This window comes from Pyrgilauda ruficollis, unplaced genomic scaffold, assembly GCF_017590135.1.
Source record: "Pyrgilauda ruficollis isolate IOZ18807 unplaced genomic scaffold, ASM1759013v1 scaffold69, whole genome shotgun sequence".
NCBI lineage: Eukaryota > Metazoa > Chordata > Aves > Passeriformes > Passeridae > Pyrgilauda > Pyrgilauda ruficollis.
This window is the reverse complement of record NW_024528710.1, coordinates 3,058,304-3,080,264: the sequence shown is the minus strand read 5'-3', so window position 1 is coordinate 3,080,264 and position 21,961 is coordinate 3,058,304. Positions and strand designations below refer to the sequence as shown.

Here is a 21,961-nt window from a genome sequence, read left to right as displayed (position 1 = left end):
AGGACTGGAGGATTCTGGGGAGTGACAAATGGGACTTGACCTAGCCATGGGCACTGGCAACACAGAAAGCCAAGTGTCTCCTGGGCTCACCCTCAGCAGTGAGGGCAGCAGGGAGGGAGGGGCTGTTCCCCCTCTGCTCTGCTCTCCTGAGACACCCTGGAGCTGCCTCCAGCTCTGGGGTCCCAGCACAGGACAGAGGTGTTGAACTGAGGGTGGAATCAGGTTGGACATGGGGGGAAATGTCAGACCAAGAGGGGCTGGCACAGGTTGCCCAGAGCAGCTGTGGCTGCCCCATCCCTGGAAGTGTTTAAGGCCAGATTGGACCGGGCTTGGAGCAACCTGGAGCAGTGGAAGGTGTCCCTGCCCACAGCAGTGGGTTGGAATGAGAAGAGCTTTAAGGTCTCTTCAGTCCAAGCCACTCTCTGAATGTATCTCTGCTTCAGGCCAGGCTGCCTGGGCAGGGGCAGCTCCCTGCTCCACTAGGGCTGCAGATGAAGGGTGAGAGCAGAAGATGAATAGAGGGATAAGCTGCTTTTTCCTCCTGTGTGCAGGACATGCCCAGACACCTTTTCCCAGACCCCTTGCTCTGCTGGGGCTACACTTGCTTCTTCTTCAAAGTCTGGTGAAGTCTGGGCTGTCTCTGATTTCCCACCCGAGGAAAGCTGGGAGAGGATGAAGGAGCAAAGAGAAGACAGGAGAACAAAGTCACCTTCACCTCTCCTCTCCACTGCTCCTCCCAAAGGAGAATCACAGCCCTGAGCCTGCAGTCCCCAGCACAGCACTACTGCAGCTCCTGGTCTTCAAGAGGCAGCTCCTGGTCCTCCCTGCCCTGGTGGGACCAGGCACCAGGGGAAGGTAGCCCCAGAAAACCACTGCATGGCGGTAGGTGGAGCTGAGAGGGCACAGAAAGCCATGTCTGAGGGGGCAGCTCCAGCAGGAGCCAGCCCCAGCCTTGCTCCTCCAGCAGCACCAGAGCAGCAGCTCCTTGGGCTGCTGGGAAGCACGCTGGGCTTCCTGCTGGACACTCTCCCAAAGGACCTGCTGAGAGGTGAGGTTCTGCTTACAGGAGAGTACAGAGCCAGCTCAGAGTGGTCCAGCCAGCACTTCAGCACCCAGACAGCTCCAAATTGTTTTTTTTTTTTACACAGGCCAGTGCTCCCTCAACAGCATCAGACAGAAGTGAGCAGCTACAGCTTGTCTCTTTGCCCACCTGACACATCCCCCCACCAGACAGTGGTCTGCTAGGAATAACAGGGGTCACTCTCCAAGGAACTCCCAGCAGCCAGAAAGACTGAACAAAGTCACCCATCCCTGGTGTTGAACACCAACACCCTGAGCCTGCACAGCTAAAATAATGAAGCTGGAAGTCAAGCTCCCATGGAAGTGAACATCCCCTTCTGTGCTGGTGCAGCTGGAATGGACCTGCTTCCAGGTCTGAAATATTTACTGGGCCTCCCAAAGCCTGCAGAGATGGGCTGAGCTGACAGGCTGAGAGACACAACTTGGGATCTGAAGATTTCTGTTCCCAGAGGTAATTCATTGAGCAAACAGCCGTGTTACATAACGCAGTGCTGGAGAGCCGGGAGCACGGCCACTGGAGGGACACCGTGCTCAGAGAAGAGGAATGGCACACAACCCCTCCTGACCAGTCCAGGAAAACAACAAATGTGATTTCATTGCTTGCTGGCTGGAATGCCACCCACAGCCACCTCCTCTGGGATGTGGCCTGGACCATGAACCAAGCAGGAGCAGCTGATTCCAGAGCCAGGAGCAGCAACAGCAGCAGCACTCACCGGGAAGGATTTTAAGAATGGGTTTACCAGGAGCTGTGACTCAAATCTGGAGTAGCACAGTGATGGCCCCAGCCCAAGGAGGAACCCAGCCCCTCAGCTTTTCCAAGGTCACCCAGTCCCACCACAGCACTGCCCAGCTGGGTGGGGAGACCCTCCTGTGCCCCTGCAGCCAGGCCTGAACTGCCGGAGCCGCGGGCTGCCACCTCACTGTCTCAGTGGCAAAGCCAGCCAGCTCCCCACCCACTGGGCTCCAAAATAAGCCCAGGCAGCAGTGGCAAGGCAGATCCAAAAGCAGTCTGTGCAGCCAGAACAGGGATCAGCAGGAAGGGAGGGATGAGCCCCTCCATGAGACACGGATGCTGCACTCTGCACGCCAGGCAGGAGGGCAAATCCAGGTCTCACACAGACACTGGACCTCACTTGCTCCTGCAAACAAAGAACACCAAGGGGCTGCATCTGCCTAAGCACAGCCACTTAAAAGCAGATTCCAGTGGGATTGTGCCCACGGAGTCCTCTCTTCTATTACTGACCCTGAGAAAGCAGCCATTCACCAGCAGCACCTCTCCATCCATCCCTCCAACAGCAATGCCAACCACTGCCCATACATTTCCCAGACTACCAGCCCAGCTCTGTTCCAGTCTAAAGCCCCACTGCAAAGTCCTCCAGCTCCAGGAGGGACTTGCTGGTGGTGTTTAAGGAGTTTGTATCTCTGATGGAGAAGCTACACCCACACCAAACCAAGCTGCACAGCACATGTGCCTCCAGAAAGGATGAGAAGTCCGTGACATTCTCTTATTTCCTGGAGGAACATTTCCCCTCATCTTGCATCTTCCACATGATGCTAAAGAACTTTGAGATCACTAAGAAATAAGCAAGGTACTGTTCCAGAGGGGATGAGCAGCATCCCAAATCCCTGCAGGGAGCTACATCTTGCCCTGATGGCCATCCCAGGTGTCACTCCTTGCCCTGTTAAACAGCAAACCCCAGTGAGCGCATCCCAAAATTAGCCTCTCACAACCTACATTTTAGTGTCCTTTGGCTCCATCCCCCTGCCATGCCTCATGGGAACTTGTTTCTGAATTTCCAAATTAATCTTAATAAATTCACAGCCCTGGGCTACAAATTTGCATTACTGAGCAGGTTCTCTGTGGGTTCAGGAACACAGGAGGGTGGGGGTGAGGCTGCCAGCAGAGACAAGGACCTGGCAGAGCAGGTTCAGAGGTGGCCACCAAAATGGTCAAAGGGCTGGGACAAGGGGCAGTGGGGTCAGACTGGACATGGGGAAGAAATGTCAGACTGTGAGGGTGGTGAGGGGCTGAAAAAGGCTGCTCAGACATGTTGTGGCTGCCCCATCCCTGGAAGTGTTCAAGGGCACATTGGACAGGGCTTAGAGCAAGTGGTCCACTGGTGCAGATTTAAGGTGTCCCTGCCCATGGCAGGGATGTGGAACTGGATGGTCCTTGAAGGTCCCCTCCAGCTCAAGGTACTCTGTGATTCTGAGTCTGTCCACTGCTGAGCCCTACCACACCTCCTGAGCACACCACAATGCCACAAATCCCTGATTTCAGATTAATGTGTGGCTCCTCTCTTCCTGTCCAAACAATTCTTGATGTGACAAACTGAATTCTCTACAGCACCAAGGCAAAGTAATGCTGTAAAACAAAACCAGAAGCACTTCCAATGTCCTGGATGCTTCTGGAAGTCACGGGAATGTCACCACATCTTGTTCACTGCAGATCTCAGATTTTTAAATAGATTATTATGCTTTTAGGCCATGAGTGCCCTTTGCAGCCCAAAGTGCACCCCATGCCATGCAGCAGCCAGGAGCACAGCAGCTCTCCCCTGAACACTCCCAGACAGGAACACTGCAACATCTTACAGTGAAAGCACAAGGGCCTGGAGGATGATTGAGCAATAGCCTGAGACATGTGAACTCCCTTGAGAAAATCCCTGATTCCAGGCTTGGCCAAGGAAATTTTAGCTGAGGAGCAGCTGCCAGGAGAGAGGAGCCTGAGACAATTTAGGAAGGGCCAATCCTTTAAAGTAATTACAAAATCTACTGATTTGACATAGGGCTGGATGCAGGGTGTGTGTGGGCACCCTCCTGGGACCTCCAGGCACAATTCCACAAGCAGACAGGGAATTGCAGAGGGCAAATGAGAAATGGATGGGAAGAGGGTAGATGAGCAGAGAGAGATCTGATCCCAGCTTTCCAGCCTCTAAGCACTGGGAGCACAAGCAGTGTTCAGCCCATGGAAGAATTTGCCAGAATGAGGGCTGCCAGTGGGCTGGAGCCATCCTGCAGGGTCAGACCTGCAGCATCCAACACCCCTGTGACACCAGCATCACGATGGAGGTGGGCAAAGGGGAGCCACTGGGCTCAATGCTCCCTGAAGGTGGAGCCTGGGGCAGCAGAGCTGCTCCAGGGCTGCCCCTCAGCAGGTGAGCCTGGGCAGGCTCCAGCCCCATCCCCAGGGCTGCCCCTCAGCAGGTGAGCCTGGGCAGGCTCCAGCCCCATCCTGCAGAGCTCAGCCCTGCTCTCCCTACACAGCTCAGCCCTCAGATCCATCCATTCCACAGTAAGGGCTTTGGGCTGAAGCTGGAAAGCCTCTGCTGACCTCACCACCCCACAGGCAGCTCCTCTGGCTCCCCTGGTAACAGGGGACCACAGTTTCCACAGTTCTAACTCTGCCAGATCCCCCAGACACCCAAATGTTGCCACCCTTTGGGTGCTCAAATCCCTAACTCCAGCTCCTGGCAGCAAACTTTTTCTCTGGAAGAAAAAGCTGGTGAAGAAAGAGGTCTGGAAGGGATAGACTCTTTGACCAGCCAGCAACAAATTGTCCCCAGGACAGAGATGCAAGGTTCCAGCTGCCACCTCTGGCTCAAAGAGGAGCTGTAATATTTCTGGGCCCAAGCAGGTGACACTTGGTCTGTTCTGCTTTATCCACTCTTTGGGATTTTCCTGGCAGCCCAGGGCAAGACAACAGCCAACCACCACAAAAACAGCCACTTGCTGTTCCCAGCCTCCACACTGCCCCATTCCTGCAGAAATCCCTCTCACTGGACTCTCAGCACCTCTCCAGGTCTTAAAGCCACCACTCAGCAGGCCAGTCCCAGCCCTCCCTCACCACCCAGCCGTGGCCACCTGCACACCCAGGGGACTGTGCCTGGCCCCAGCCAGCCCAGCAGGGAAGCCACGTGCCCACGGGACCCACGGGGCTCACGGCTCACTCACTCTCATCAGGGTTGGGGGAAGCCAGAATGGCGCTGTGCTTCCTTTTCACTTCTTCCACATTCTCCGAAATTTTATCAATGAAGCCTCGAATTTCTTCCACCTGTGAAGAGAGACAAGAAGACAGGTGGTCTGTGACAGACCTGGACTCTTGGAAAGTGAAGGGATTATTATACCCAAAGCAACCATGACATGTCTGAGCCACAGCAAACAACCTCCTGGATAAATATTTTCCAGCTTGAAACTATAACACCACTGTGGAATCAGACTTCTCCATCCCACCAGCCAGCTCTGAGTCACAGCAGTGTAATACAGACTGTATGTCCTGTATTCTTTGTGATACACTGAGAAACTTCTGGGATTTATATAAATCAGCAGCAGATTGATTCCCAGACTCTGTGCCACTGGCAGAGCACTGCTGAGACTGCACAAGCCAGGCTGGTAGTGGCTCAGACCCCTGGCTCCTTAAAAAGCTCCAGAAATGCCCAATTTGATCCTCACCCACCCCCCATTCCAGGGAGGCCACATTTTCCAAAAGATCCATTCTGGCATTTTCCCTGCACTTCTGTGCTACAGGAAGACACCAGCATCGCCCAAGAAGGGAAACCTCTCCTGTGTTCTCCACCTGCCAGGCTGCTCACCCTCTAACTCAGTCTTCTCCTTCGGCTCACACCACTCCTTTGCTCATCTTCCTCCACCTGCACATCAGATTTATCCCAGTTCCCACTCCATTGCCTGCACAGATCCTTTTTAACACCCCCCACACACATGCCATGCTAAGGGTGTGCTAAAAATCCGCAAGCAGATCTTACAGCCACCCACATGCCAGAAGACAACCTCTTGTTTGGGAACGGGAGGCACAAAATTAAATCAATCCCATGCAGAGACTGCTGCTCTGCAGAGGTGCTCTGGGGAAAGGCCTGAGAGCTGTGTGTGAGGCTTCCCTGGGCAACAGCCTCGCTGGGTTCTGGAGGAGCAGGGGAGCAGGGAAACATCCACAGGGCAGCACAGCCTCAGGTCTGCAGGGAAGCCAGGTTCCTGATGTTCAGCACTCAGCACAACCCTGAGCATCAGCTGAGCAGCACCAGCCAGGGCAGGACCTTCATCCCCATCCCAGTGGCTGCAGGGAGCCTGGACTGTCCACACCCCGCCCTGGTGCCAGCAGAAAGGTCTGAACCAGCTTCAAAGCCACACTGGAGGAACAAAGCTCTCACCTGCTCAAAGAACTCATCCATGAAACGATCCCGGTCCACACTGACGGTGACTTCATCGTCGTCATCACTGTCCTTGGCCTGCAACAGCAGAGAGAGAGAGAGAGGCATCAACGAGGGCTTCCTGCAGAGTTCATGGCTCTATTTCAGAGCTCCCATGAGGAATCTTCCCCTTCTCCTGTGCTAACCTGCTCCAAGGAGCTGGGGCAAACACTAGCCAGAGTGTGGAACACCCCAGGCACTGCCACTCCAAACCCCAGGACTCTGGGAGAGCAGAGAACAGACACATCCAGCAGTGAGGGATGGCCAAAACACCGGGGCAGCCAGTGCCCCAGGGCACAACCTCCGCAGTGAGCACGGGACACAGCTCAGGACACCCCACATCCAAGGAGTGGGAGCTTCCAGGGTACCCTCAGCCCTGTGTGAGCACACCAGCTCTGCAAGGAGCAGGAATGGGAAACACCAGACATTCCACCATGGGAAACACCAGGGTGCTGCAATGGGAAAGCATGAGGCATGTCACAATGGGATGCTGGACTGGGAAAGTACGAGGGATGCTGCCATGGGAAAACACGAGGGATACTGCCATGGGAAACACAGGGAATGCCGTGATAGGAAACACAAGGAATGATGCCATGGGAAACACAAGGGATGTTGGACTGGGAAAGCATGAGGGATACTGCCATGGGAAAGCACGAGGGATACTGCCATGGGAAACTCAAGGAATGCTGTGATGGGAAAACATGAAGGATGCTGTGATGGGAAAACATGAGAGATGCTGCCATGGGAAAGCACAAGGAATGCTGTGATGGGAAAGCAAGAGGGATGCTGCCATGGGAAACTCAAGGAATGCTGCCACAGGAGAAAGCATGGGCGATGCCGTGATGGGAAAACACGAGGGATGCTGTAATGGGAAACATGAGGGATGCTGTCACAGGAAACACAAGGAATGCTGCCACGGGAAAGCATGAGGGAAGCTGCAGTGGAAAACACGAGGAAAGCTGCACTAGGAAATGTGAGATGTTGCAATGGGAAAACATGAGGAATGCCATGTCATGAAAACATAAGGGATGCCATGATGGTAAATAGAAGGGATGCTGCCATGGGAAAGCACAAAGGAAGCTGTGATGGGAAACACAAGGGATGATGTGATGGGAAAATAAAAGGAGTGCAGCAGAGTGCAGGAAAGGTGGGAGCAAACAGATAATACAGCAGAACTAGTAAAGTCACAGCAGGCAAATGAGGGGTTGTCCTTGTCTGCAGAAGCATGTGTGTCATTGTCACCAGAGATGAAAACACCTCCTGTCCCAGCAAGGCGGGGGCTGCAAGCTCTCAAGGGAAGGAAAAATTACAGTCCTGCACATAAGGAGACATTTAAAAGATTATTATCCAAAGCAGCTACATGATGGAGGGAAATGGAAAATTAACAGGTTGGAAAAGTTTCCTCTTACTCCATCCTTACAAGAGAGAAGAAGCCAGTGGAATGGAGATTTAAGACAGGACTGCCTCTGCTCATCTCGTGATGATTGCAGTTTTTTCAGACAGTTACACATCACCCCATGGCCCCTCTGCACTCTGCAGAGAGGTAGCCACACAGTCTCCAGAGAGAGCCCTCTTACATTGAAATAAGTCAGATGAAATATCTATCCTACCCCCTAAAATTGTCTTTCCACCCTACAGTGACTGACTTGGGTGGTATCCTCTGGAGACCTCAGCTTTCAGCTTTGCCACCACTTGTGGCACTTCTTGCCTGGGTAATTGAATAAATCATGTGGGATTCCATTTTCTTCATGGTGGAAAAAGGCCATTCTTTATTCACATAACTCATTCTTATACAGTTGTACAGACCTCGTGGATGACTCCAATTGGTTAGTAGCTTTCTTGTTAATTACTTTATTGGTTAGTAACAAGTGGTTATTCTGTATTGATTGGAAATTCAAACTCTCAGTGCATACTGCAGGGACAGCTGTTCGTGAGAGACAGTTTTCATTTTTCTATCTAACAGTGTAAAAACAAATTTATACATGTGCAAGTTGTCTTTCACCCGTGAATAGATTGTTATGTTAATGAACTGCTTGCACCAGGATTGCTCTCACATGGGAACTTGAAAAGGGCTAGCCTGACAAGGCCAGCCACTGATTTTAGGAGAGAAGGCTTGATTTTATTAAGCCTTTCTTTATAATTTTTCTACCTTACTACAACAGGTAACTCACTCCCACACAGTTATCCCATTCATGGTTATCCAGAGCCTTTGTGATCAAGAGCTCCCACAGTTCTGGTGAAAATCTCACCCTGACAAGGAAGAGCAGGCATGGTGCTGCTCCTACCCACCACTCCATGGGCACAGAAAACTGTGCCCTAAAGTCTGAAATTGTGCCCATCTGTGGCACAGCCACTCAGGACAGGAGCTGCTGGTACCATGAGGCTGGGGCATGGCCAAAGCTGCCATCCTGGGGATGGGTTGGTACATTTAAATCCCTCCAGTGATGGTGACTCCACCGCTGCCCTGCACAGCCGTTCCTGGGTTTGACAACCCCTTCCATGAAGACATTTTGCCCAATATCCAACCAAAACCTTCCCTGGAGCAACTCGAGGCCATTTCCACTTGTCCTGTCACTTGATAACCTGGGAAAAGAGTGACCCACACCTGGCTGCACCCTCCTGTCAGGGAGTTGTAGAGAGTTAAGAAGGTTCCCCCTGAGCCTCCTTTTCTCCAGGCTGAGCCACCCCAGTTCCCTCAGCCCCTCCTGGTCCTCCAGACCCTTCCCCAGCTCTGTTCCCTTCTCTGGACATGCTCCAGCCCCTCAATGTCTTCCTTTTCGAGGGGCCCAAAACTGACCCCATGATTTGAGCTGCCTCAGCAGTGCCCAGCCCAGGGGACAGTCACTGTCCTGGTGCCACTGGCTGCCTGTGTGCTGGGACAAGCTGGGGCTGCACAGTCCCTGCAGCAGGCACTGCCTTCTGCATCAGGCAAGGCCAGCTTCTTCCCTAAAGCATTTTGCTTCCAAAATTCTGCAGTTTGCTCACAGCAGGTGCACCCCACCTCTCCCATTCCCTCCAGCAGTCACAGACCAGCACTGAGACCCAGAGCACAGCTCAGGCTTGGGGCAGAGCTGGATACGTGACCACATCCAACACCTCCCACACCTCCCTGGAGCCAAGGGCAGGATTTGGCCACAGGCTCTTTTAAATCCTCCCTGCATGCCAGTGCCACCAGACAGCCCAGTCCCTCCTCCTGTCCTGTGTCATCACTGCTCCAGCCTTGCTCCATACCACCTTAGCATGGTGACAGCTGTCACTGTCCCAACCCCAATGCCATTCCTTCAGCCTGGCTGTAAGCTCAGGTCCACCTGGGGTCAACAACTGCTTCCAGAGCAATGCCCACATCTGCTCCATTGCTCCCAGAGCATCCCAAGCACTCCCCCAGCACATGGCAGGAGGGCTCACCATCGAGGAGGTCACAAAGAACCATGTCCTAAAGCTAGGAATGTGTTGACAGAGCTTTGCTACAGAGACACAAGTACCACCCATGTTCACATTCCACTTTACACATCACACGTGCCTGCTAGGTTGGTGCTTGATTTTAAGCATCAACAGCTTTGAAGCATCACACACTTTGGTGGGCGGCACCAAGAGCCCATTGGACGGGCAATAACAACACAGACCCCCACCTACACCCCCAGGATCCTGGATAATGCCAACAGATCCTGGGGACAACGCTGTGAGTGATGGAAGATGCACCTGCCAATGCAAACACCACCCTGGATGCGTTCCCAGGTCAGGGGATCTTTCCTCCCCCACTCTGTTAAGCCTCCCCACATCAGGGACAAGGACATCCACAGCAGCCCCACAGATGGAGGGACACCTGTCCTGCCTGCAGCTCCTGCCACCTCACCATGCACCCGACAGGACAGTCATCTCCAGCAAAGAGACAAAGGAAAGGGGGCTGAGAGCCCCCTGTGAGGATGGATCAGGGGATCCTGCTGGGTGACAAACAAGACTTGACCTAGCCATGGGCACTGGCAGCACAGAAAGACAAACGTCTCCTGGGCTCACCCTCAGCAGTGAGGGCAGCAGGGAGGGAGGGGATGTTCCCCCTCTGCTCCGACACACCCTGGAGCTGCCTCCAGCTCTGGGGTCCCAGCACAGGACAGAGGTGTTGAACTGAGAGTGGAGTCAGGCTGGACATGGGGAAGAAATGTTGGTCCCTGAGGGTGGGATGTCCGCAGCTGTGGCTGCCTCTGGATCCCTGGAAGTGTCCAAGGCCAGGATGGACAGGGCTTGGAGCAACCTGGACTAGTGAGAGGTGTCCCAGCCCTTGGCAGGGGGTGGAACTGGATGGGAAGCACCAGTCAGACCCTGCAGCCCTGTACAGAAAAACACACCTTCAACACAACCTCCCCACAAGCCTATCCAGCATTTTTTGCCATCATTCTAGCAGGATCTCAATTTGCCAGAATTCTGAGCCCCTTTCTGAAGCCTGTGAGCAGAGTATTCCCACTGCTAATTTTAAATGAAGACTTGCACAGAAACCAGGAAGGCCAGGGACTGGCAGCAGAGGAAGAGCAGCAGGAGAGCAGGGTACCTGCCAAGATGTTATTGTCACCTCTTGCTTGCCCCTTCCACATCCAAAACAGGCCTGCCTCATTGCACAAAGGATGCCACATCCCTGCCTGGTCCTACCTGTGCTGCCCACTGGACCCTGCCATACCCAGGAATCCTGCAGGAAGGGGACCTACCACCCACGGAGGGGATTTCTGCCAGAGCCACACACAGCCCTGCCAGAGGCACTCATGCTTGAGGGTACACCACTCCTGGGAGCACAGAGGCTGATGGACAGGCAGAGAGATGTTATTTAGGGCAGGCACTGGACAGGGGGAGTGGCACAGAGCCCAGCCAGAAGCCCCATGAAGAGGAAATTACACAGATGGAGCCTGCTGGTCAGGAGGGCACATGTCACTTGTCACTCCGGGCTGGAGAAGGGCACCATCTGTCCAACCCACGTCACTGGAAACACCCTCAGTGCCACCCTGTCTCTCACCCCCGTGTCAGGGAGATCATCCCACCCCACCACCCCCAGCCCTGGGCCAGTAAGAGCAGCCACATCCACTAATGGGTGACTCGGACTGGAGCCAGAGGGGATGCCAGGGAGAACAGCTCACGGCATGCAGGGCACTGATGGATCAGCTGCTCCCAGCATCTCCCTCCACTCTGGCCCTCACTGCTCCACCCCAAGCTTCAGGTGTCCCCCCATTATTAATTCTAGTACAAAAGCAGGAATGAGGCCAAAACTTTAAAACAACAAACTAAAAAATAAAAAAAAAATAAAGAATAAAAAAAAGAAAAATAAAAAAAAGAAACGTGTTTCAAAAGGAAACACAACAGTGTTTTGGCTTCATGCATCCCAACTGTGAGCATCCCGGGTTTCCAAAGTCACATGGAAAGCTCCTGTCTCAGTCAAAACTACCTGCAGGTGCTGCTCAGCACAAGCAGCAAACAATTCTCCAGCCTGGGAACTCACAGTGCCAGGCACAGCATCCTCCCAGTGCCCCCCCACTTCTGCCTCAAGGCCCTGTCAGGCAGCACCAGGGACCCAGGGCTTCCAGGCTTTTCCCCACACAGGGTAGATGAGGATAACCCTTCTTTTGCAAGGTTCTTATTTCTGCAGTCCACCAGAGGCCAAGCAGTGGCACCATGTGGACACTGTCCTGGCAGCTGGGATGGCTCTGGGAGCTGCTGCCTCTTCAGTGCCACTGAGCAGCAGGAGCTGGATGGGGAGGGCAGGGCAGTCAGAGCTCCTCCAGCAGCTTTTGGAGCCTCACCGGCTTCAAAGTGCCCTCCACAAGGGCCAAAATCCCAAATGGAGGCAGAGGCAAACTGTGACACCGTCCCTGACAAAAAGGAGTAGCAGATGGGAAGACATCCAGAGCCCCGGAGCATCCCGGCTCTATTTTGAGGTTTTGTAACCAGCACATGCTAATAAATTCATTCCAACCCACCCCATTCCCTCCCCAAGCACTTTCTGAAAGAGGCAAAGGAGCACAGAACCTGAAAAGACTTGATGCTTGCTCTCCTCCGAACAGCAAAGCTGGCAGGGTGGGCTGTGAGGGGCACAACCAGGTCTGTCACCTCAGCATGGCCACAGGCAGCCCCAAGTTCCTGTCCTCTCCTGTCAGGGCTGCAGAGGAACACCAGGCTGAGCCCCTGCTGGGCACACCTGAACCCAGACCCATCCCTCAAGCGAGCCCTGCTGGCACATTTTCCTGGGAAGCACCTGTGTCCAAACACAGCGAGCCCGGGCCTGCCTCCAGCACCCCGGGGCTGCGGGCCCAGGCCACGCTGCCTCCCACCCTACAGAGACAAGGCAAGCCTCACAAAAGCACAAGGGAAAGGAAAAGCCACACCAGCTGCCATCGCCTTTTAGGGACCACTCAGTAAGCAAAGAAAGGCCTCATATCCCTGAGATGAGGGGGCTGCTCCACGGCTTCACTCCCAGGCTGCATCTGTTTGTTTGTGTTTATGAACACCTCCGTGCTGCTCTGCCCAGCTGAAGAGATCCCAGCCATCTGGGCTTGACTTGCTTTGCAAAATTATGTTCTTTTTGTACCACGACAGGACACGGCAGGATGCACGGGCTGCTCCCAGGGCTCCCTCTGAGCAGGCGTGGGTCACGTCTAGGATCGCGTCCCCACACGGAGTGGCACACGGGGGTCCGACACCCAACAGCAGTCACCTTGTTCCCTATATCCAAATCCCCAAGCCAGGGCACTGCTGCTGACACCAGAGCTCCCAGGGCAGCTCATTCCAGCATGCAGCTGTGCAAGGAAGGACAAGGTCACAACAACTGAGCAGCGAGCAGCACTGCCATCTCAGCCATCTCACAGAGCCCAAAGGACACGCAGAGAACGCAGAGATGCCCAGAAACATCCCAGCCTGGCTCTGCAGTGCTTGGCAGCACAAGGGCAGCTCAGCACAGCCTCACCTGGACAAGGTGCAGGGCACGCAGGGATCTCCCACCCACCAAACCAGTCCCTCGCCCTGGGGCTGCCCTTCATGCCTTGTGAGGGCTGACCGAGAACAGAGACTAGATGAGCCAAAGAATAAAGTAGGGATTTATCAAGAGGTCTCAATGGATCCAGCTTGAGCAGCACAAGAGCCCAGCCAGGGCTGCACCCCAGGTGATCCAAAATGCACGACCGCTTACAGAGTCTCTCACTTTTCTAAGTTTTGCTCTATCTGCATATTGGAGTTAATTGTCCAATTACAGCTCCAGCCCATGAAGTCCCATCCTTCCTGTTTTTCTCTCTTCATTCCACGTTGTTTGTGCTGTTGGGGCTGAGATTTGGATCATTTGTCCTTGGTCCCCAGCTAGAGCAGGAATTGTTTTGTCTCCCTACTCTGTGCAGAGAGCTCACCATCCCCTCATATGAAGCCCAGACCCACACACTAAAGCAGCACAGAATCTGAAAAACACAAAATCTAAACCTGAGGCATCACCCTGACCTTCCTACACTTCAGGGTTTGCTTTAGGCATCTGCAGCAGCCAAAAAAAGCCCTTCATGCAGGGCTGAAGTCCTGTTCCTGAAGGTTTCCAGGGAGGTGGTGCCAAGGCTGAGGATAAGGCCAGCCAGAGGGTGTGCTCCCAGGAGACAGCCCTGCAGAGCTGAACCACCCAAAACCATGCCTTAAACTACCTGTGGTCTCAGCCCCAGCCCTTTCTGCAGACCATACAGTGCACCACGATGAATTGGCCATTCCATGGCCCACAGGCCCCAAACTCAGCCGTGTCCTATTCCAGCAGTAAATCCAGCTGGCCGCCTGCCACCAGTGCTGCTCTCCAGGGATCAGTGCTGGGGCCACTCCTGTCTAACAGCTTTATCTATGACATGGACAAGGGGATTGAGGGCACCCTCAGCAGAAGACACCAAGTTGGGTGAGATGGTGACCTGCTGGGGGGATCTGCAGAGGGATCTGGATAGGCTGAATCTATGGGCCAAGGCCAATTCTGTGACATCCATTGAGGCCAAGTGCCAGGTCCTGCACTAGGGTAACAACAACCCCATGGAATGCTCCAGGCTGAGGGCAGAGTCACTGGAAAGCTGGGAAAGGCCTTGGGGTGCTGGCCAGCAGTAGCTGAACACAAGCCCCGGTGGGCAAGAGGCCAGTGGCACTTGGCCTGTATCAGAAATAAAGTGTCCAGCAGGACCAGGGAAGGGATTGTGCCCCTGCGCTGGACACTGCTCAGGCACCACAGTCTTGGGGTCAGTTCTGGGCCCCTCACAACAAGAGTGTCATGGAGATGCTGGAGTATGTCCAGGAAAAGGAATGGAGCTGGGGAAGGGTCTGGAGCACCAGGAGCAGCTAAGGGAGCTAGGGGGCTCAGTCTGGAGAAAAGGAGGCTCAGGGGGGGCCTCACTGTCTACAACGCCCTGACAGGCGGGTGGAACCAGGTGGGGGTCAGGCTCTGCTCCCAGAGAACAAGGGACAGGACAAGAGGAAATGCCCTCAAGTTGTGCCAGCACAAATTTAATTGGATATTGGGGAAAATTTCTCCATGGAAAGGGCTGTCCAGCCCAGATGCCAAGGCACAGGCTGTGCAGGGCAGTGGTGGAGTCACCATCCCTGAAGGGATCTAACAGATGTGTGGTTGTGGCACTTGGGGTTAGTGCTGGCCTTGGCAGTGCTAGGGAAACGGCTGGATCATAGAGGGGTTTTCCAACCTAAGCAATTCTGTAATTCTAATATTCACCAAAACCAGCCCACACCTTCCCATTAACAATTTTTTTACGAATAAAAGTCCAAGGCACAGATGACTTCAGCACTCAGCAACATCTGCATGAGTCAGGTGGTGTTTCCAATTTCCAACACTAGCAGTGCAAGGAAGAACTTGATTTCCAAGAGTTTTGTCCTTAGGTGTTTGCTTGCATTCCTGCAAAATAATTCCTAGCCCTTGGCACAAAGTCCAAGCCTTTCATCAGAACCGTGATCACTCTTAAGCTCAGTTTTAAAAACAAACAGGTAAAATTCTCCTTAACTCTGAAGAGCAAGTGCCAGAGGTGCCAGAGCTGCCACCAGTCCTGGAGAGGGCAATGATGACCTCCTCCTGTAGCTCTGAAATATGGACAGCACTATCACCTACTGGAAAAGCATCTGTACTTTACAGCCAGTACTTTATAAATTTACAGTCATGGCTGAAGAATGATTTGGTTAAAAACAGACTTAAATAATCTGAAATTAAATTTTTAACATCCTCCACTAAGTGGCATCATCATGGTTAAAGGTCCTGTGCAGACCAGAGCTTCCCATGGCAGCAGAAGGACCTGCAGCCACAGCACTCATCCCTTCTGTCCCTCCATTCCAGGGTCAGCCCTCAGAGAGGTCTCTGCTGGGATCATCACCCTGCTTTGGTGTCTGCCAACGTCACCAAGCCCTGGTGATGCCCATTAGTGACACTGCAGCCTAGTAAACTGTCAGAGAAAAAAGAAGGAAAGTCTCAGGCAGAGAAGGTGACACGGGCAGCACCACAAGTCCCATGGCTGTGAACACAGTCCACACAATGGTTATCCTGCAAATCAGCTCACCTACAAACAGGCACTCATGGAACACTGATTTGGAATGGACCTTCAAGGATGCTCCAGTCCAAGCCCCTGCCTGGACAGGGACCCCTCCCACCAGACCAGGTTGCTCACATGGTCATGAAAACTCAATGGCATTTCTCTGGTGCTCTTCCCTAGACCCTATTAAAGAACCTCAGTGCCATCCAGGTGAGACACTGATCCTCCCAAAAGGCAAAGGTCCTCTGGAAAACCAAAACAGTCATTTCATACACAAACCCAAAGTCTGAGAGAACCTGATGGAAGACCAGCAATGGCAGGGAAAAGGCAGAGCTCATACTGCAAAACCTGCAGCACACATCTGCAGAAGTACAGCAGCATGGAAGTGGCCACAGTGGCAGCACTCTCCTGAAAATTCACAGAACAGTGAGCAGAAAACTCCATTTTTAGTTATTTCCCACAGAAAGAAACCTGGGCCTGCAAGCATTCACTAGAATCTGGAAAAATGCACTTTTAACAGAAAGTTCAGTCCCACCCTGCAGCTAATTTTGATGCTGCACAGGCAGATCTGTCCCCTGTGCTGGGGTGTATCCTGAGGTGCCTGTGGATGCCTGAGGAGGAGGAGGCAGCAGGGAGGAGGAACCTTCTCCCGTAGAAAGAACATGCTGGCCTAGGAGCAAATGAACACAATTTGGGCAGGAGATTTGGAATTCTACAAGTCAGGAGCTGGTCTAGTGGAAGACGTCCCAACCCATGGCAATAGGCTTGGATGATGATATGGCTCTTTGAAGGTTCCTTGGCAACTGAGGGGAATCTTTTCTTGAGCCTGAGCTCTCCAGGCTGCTGGAGCAGAAGGACTTCCTTTTCTCCTCTGGATGTCCCCAGGCTTTTGGCCAGCAGATGTCCTGGGCTCCACTCACTACTTCCATCATTCCTGCAAAGGTGATGGAGGAAGAGACCCTCCTGCAAGGGGAGAGCTGCTGCATCACTGCGGACAATTCTCAGAGTACCACTGAAAAAGGGTGAAAGATGTTTCAGAACATCTCTCATGCAGGACCTGAGCACCCTGAAGTCTGTCTGCTGTGTCAGCCCCATCCCTGGAAGTGTTCAAGGTCAGACTGGAAGAAGGCTCAGAGCAATCTGGTCTAGTCAAACGTGTTCCTGCCCATGGCAGGGGTGTTGGAATCTCGTGGACTTTCAAGGTCCTTTTCAAGCCAAACCACTCCATGAGCCCATGACACACCACATGCCCCAGCCTGTTCCCTGTTCACAGCCATAAGTCTGCTCCCTGATTTGGGGGGCAAAAGCAGTGCCCACATTCCCAACACCAGCCCTGGTTCTGGCCACTGCAGGCAGGGGCACAGGCAGAAGTGCAGAGGTGCAAGCAGCTTGTGACACCCCTGCCCTCTCCCATTCTTTCAGTTCAGCAAAACTTTCTACTCCTTGTGCTTCCACAGTTGCCTCGTTCCATGTTTTTCCTAAGCAAAGAGCCTCTTTGGCTTTGTGCCTGGTCTGGTCCTGACACAGCACTGCTCCATCTCCATTTCCCGTGCTGTCCTCTGCTTGCCCTCCCCTTCCCACATCTCCTGCAGGATCATCCCAAGGTGCAAGGACACTCCCCTGAGGCAGGTGTGCTCAGGTCACCTGGAGCCACAACAATGCCACACACTCTGTCTTCCTGGCCTTCCACCTGGGCTCACTCTCCTCCTTTTTGCTAATATACATAATTTTCTGGAAGAAGCAATTTATCACAGTACTTAGCTTAATGAGCCTTACTGTACATGTTCTGCCTGTAGTGATAATTTTGCATATTTCCTGAGAAATCTCGTTAATGGGGAGATACATGGCAAAACAAACATTTGTACAGCTTCCGAGCAGCTCACACACAAAGACACTTGGATTAAAACAACGGGGATGAGACTGAACCCTTTTGGCTCCATCCTCTCAGACACCCAGTGCACAGCTGACATACCTGGCTGCACTTATTATCACTCTTGTCACTCTCTGGTGCCCAGACTGGCACCAGGTCTCAGTGGGTCAAGAGTATTCCTGTATTTCAGTTGACTTCAGTGACCACCAAACCCCTACGCACCAGACCTGAAGCTCCCCAACACATACCAAGGGGCCCTGGGGCTCAGTGTCCCTCTGAGCTCTGTCTGTCCCTCAAACCCTGTCCATCACCCCACCAGGTCCCTCCCAGGCTGGGGACACGACACACCACCCAGAGCTGACCTAGAGCCTGGGCTTTGCCTGCAGCCATGTTTAAAGCACAGAAAAGGGTTTTCCCAGCTTTTGGCTTGCCCTACCATAATGTGCACCCACTGCTGTGAACAGTGTCCCTGTGACAGAGGGACACCCAGGACCCCTCAGCTGCTGGGGAACACAAGAACATCCCACACAAGAACATGTGGGAACACGAGAATATCCCACACAAGAACATGTGGGAACACAAGAATATCCCACACAGGAGCATGTAGGGCTCATCTGCATCACTCCTGTCACCTTCCTCCTTGCCCAGCTCGCAGACCCAGCAGTGAAGACTCACCAGCACCTCACCCCTCCTGCTCCAGGACCCCAAGGGAGCAGGCAGAGCAGCTTCCCTGCCGCAGTGCTTGTGGGATCAGGAATGCTCCAAGGGCAGCCATGATGTCTGACCTGCCACGGCAGCTCTGCTCCTCCCCACCCCCAAAAATCCAGCATTTCAGTAATGCTAAAGCCCGGCAAGCTGAGGCAGAGCAGGCGGAGCTGCGGGCACAGCCATGTGACAGCCCCACTCCCGATGGGAGGGACACAGGACAGCTGAATTATTTACTGTGACCCTTCTGGATGAACACAAGAGCTCGAAGGCACTTATGGCAACGAAGAGGGTTAAAAAGGGAAAGGAAGATGGCCTCTAAACAAGTGAATATATTCATCTGCAAGGTCTGTAGGGACTTCTGCAGCCGGGGGGTTCTGGAAAAGATGGAGACACACAAGACCTGACCTCTGCAAACAGCAACTGTGCTCGACTTCACATTTGTGCCCCCAGGAGAGAAAGCCTGGTAGGAACAGAATGGAATTAAGAGGAAGGGATGGAGCGAGGTCGGGCTGTGAGTCCTGGGGCACTGCTGCAGATTTCAGTGCCACAGGAGGGGAGAGGGCGCATCCACAGAGCGGACCTGGAGCCCTCCTCACTTCCTCTCTCCTTTTATTTTTAACTCCCATCTCCCACTACTCCCACTGGCAGGAGGCAGCGCTGGGAGCAGGGACTTGGCTGTCAGGAGTGGGGATTCAGCCAGCTGGGGAGGGCAGTGGCACGGCACAAACACACAAACATCACTGGAGAAATGCACACAAAAACAGCTGTGGAGATGAACAACGGGCACTGGGGGAAAGCGCACCCCAAAAAACGGGCCCTGCCCATGGCTGGGGGCTGGAACTGGATGGTTCCTTCCAACCTAAACCACTCTGTGATCCCATAACACTGGCACATCTCCCTCACTTCCTCCCACTCTCCAAACAACATTCATAATTATTTTACCATTTGGACCTGTGTCACATCCTGGAAATCCCAATGCCTCACTCAAACTGAGCTGTCAGCTCTATGGCACGATGGAGCACCACAGGACTCTCACAATCCTGCATGTACACACCACCTCATCAGGGTTGCTTTTGGGGGTGCTGGGGAACGGGACCAGCTCCAGACCCACTCCAGGTGGGCAGGAAACACCACTGATAGCCACAGCTGCGACACCTGCACCTGCAGAAGCAGCTGCAAACAAAGCTCTGCTCGGCCCCATCCAAGGCATCAGCCCATCCTCAGCAGCTCTCCTCCACAAAAAGAGGACACGTTTTATCTGTAAGTTAAATTCCCTATCCCTGGTCCAGAGCAAACCTGGGGGCACTACTCCCACAAGGGCACTAAATAAGCTCCAGCAAGTCTGATCCAAACCAGAGCCGAGGTTCAGAAAAGAGCTGGGATTAGCATTTTGAATTTCAAGTACCATTTAAAAAATCCCGTTAAGACATGAAGCTCCTGTTCTGTAGAGCAGTGACCGCCCTGCATCCCCTCCTCTTCTCCAACAATGCCAGCTCTTTTTTTATTAATCCTTCCTTTTTATCCTCCCTGGCAGAATTTAAACACTGTATTAACATGGGAAGAAGCAACCCAGGCTATTAATGAGGCAGCAGAGAGGATACAAGTTCAAACCTCCTGACTCTGTCCACTGCAGCACCTCGCTCCTCCCTGGTGTCTGCCAGCACCAAGGGTGTAAATGCATGCTGCCTCACTCACTGCAGTCCTGCCAGAGGGCACCCACTCATATTCGGGGCAACTGGATGCTCAAAAGCATTCCTCCATCCCCAGGAGTCCCCGGGAAGAATGCTGCATCCTCAGCATGAGGCTGATGAATAAGGAGCAGCAGCGGGAGTGAGGCGAAAACACATTTTATTTTTCTTAAGGCGTATTTAAAGGAACAGAGAAATTTTAAAATACTCCATGGCATCACTTCTCAGCCAGAAACGGCTGCCAAAAGGACATTCATGAGGCTTCTTTTTACTATTATTATTAAAAAGCCTGCTTTCCAATCCCATTTCACAGCCTGTGCTGGTGGTGGAGACAGAGCCCCATGTTTGGGTGTTTTCCAGGCAGAGTGGGGAGGCAGCTCTTGGGGGAGCCTCTTCCTCTCCCAGAATCCACAGCCACCCCTGGGCACATTCAGTGAGCCCTGGGCATTCAGAGGTGCCCAATCACCCCAGCAGCTGCCCACCATCCCCGACAGCCACCCCCTCAGCCCCTCGCTGGCATCACCCCAGCCCCATCCTCCTGGTGTTTTTCAGACCAAACCAAACTCCCAGCCAAGTGATGCTGGTGGCAGCTCTGATGCCCGACCAGACTGGACACCACAGTGGTCCCCACTGCCCCGAGCTCTATGGCAGAGTCCTCGCCAAGGCACAGACCCTCCTGCAATCCCAGGTTCTGCAGCGCCAACCGTGAAGTAATTAAAAAAAAAAAAAAAATCTACCAAAAAAAAGGGGAGGAAAAGACCAAACAAGAAAAAGCACTGCAGGGAGGACCAGGGGGTGGTACGGGGCGGGGGCTGGAGCAGCACCCCGGGATTTCGGGCTCTGCCCCTCCGGCCGCTGGCGCTGTCCCCAGGGCTCGGCCCCACGCGTGGGCAGCAGCAGCACGGCGGCCCCGAGGGTGCCACAGGGGGCCCGGCCATGGGCAGCGGGGCACCGGAGCCTCCTTCCACCGATGCTCCATGCGCGCAGCCGCCGCCGCCTGCCCCCGCCCGCGCTCCGGGACCGCGGGGGGCTCGGGGCCCCCTGTCCGCGGGACACGGGACCGGCTACGGCCGCACACCAAGCCCGAGGCCTGCCCGACAAGCGGGGTCACGGCGCTGGGGTCACCGCGGTGCAGCGGCCGCAGGCGCCCCCCGGGCCCGCCGCAGCGGCTGCGCCGGAGGATGAGCACGCAAAACGGGAGGGGAGCGGAGCGGGGCGGCCACGGCACGGTCCCGGCGAGCACGGCACGACCCCGCCGCCCGCGGGCAGCCCCCGCCCGCACCGTACACATACACGTCCGTATCCGCTCCTCCCAGCGGCGATGCCGCTCCGCCGCCGCGGCCCCGGTACCGCGCAGATCGCCGCTCGCACCGCCCGGGGCCGGGCAGAACCGCAGCGGTCCGCGGCGTGCGGACGGCGCAGCCCGGGGGACCCCCCACTCTAATCCCGACATCCTGGCGATGGCCGGGGGGCTCATCACCTGCTCCCAGCCCCCGCCCAACCCCCTCACCGCCGCCGTTCAGGGCAGGGCGGCCCCTGCCCAGGGAGGGGGGCCCAGACGGCTTCGGGCGGTCCCCGATGGGGCAGAGGGCTGCCCGCATCCCCCGCATCCCCGGCTGCGCCCCGCACTCACAGCGCGCAGCTCCCCGGTCCGGTCCTTCATCCTTGCCCCGCTGCCGCTGGGAACGGCCAGAGCGCGGGGAGGGGCGGGCGCGGAGCATGCGTGGAGCGCTGCGGAGAGGGGCGGGGGGACACCGGGGGGACCCTACCATGGCGGTGGGGACACTGGCACGGGGACACTCACAGCTCGGAGTCGGACTGCGGGGAGGCGGCACGCGGGGTCTCACATCGCGGGGACGCGACCGGAGGAGGGGATGGCACAGCTGGGAAGGTCACAGCTAC

The 21,961-nt window shown here is 54.5% G+C and overlaps 1 protein-coding gene across 3 annotated transcripts in view; it reads right to left on the bottom strand.

The window, feature by feature from the left end:
* Window positions 1–21,727, bottom strand: part of STX1A (syntaxin 1A) — a 70,625-nt gene extending 48,898 nt beyond the window's left edge. For all 3 annotated transcript variants that reach the window (XR_005956604.1, XM_041484890.1, XM_041484891.1), the window contains exons 1-3: window positions 21,693–21,727; window positions 6,243–6,320; window positions 5,032–5,131 (exon numbers count right to left, since the gene is read on the bottom strand). Coding sequence is in view for 2 of the 3 variants with exons in the window: in XM_041484890.1 (XP_041340824.1) it covers window positions 5,032–5,131; window positions 6,243–6,320; window positions 21,693–21,722 (208 nt within the window). In the remaining variant the exon portion in view is untranslated. The remainder of the gene's footprint in view (window positions 1–5,031; window positions 5,132–6,242; window positions 6,321–21,692) is intronic.
* Between the last annotated feature and the right edge of the window lie 234 nt (window positions 21,728–21,961).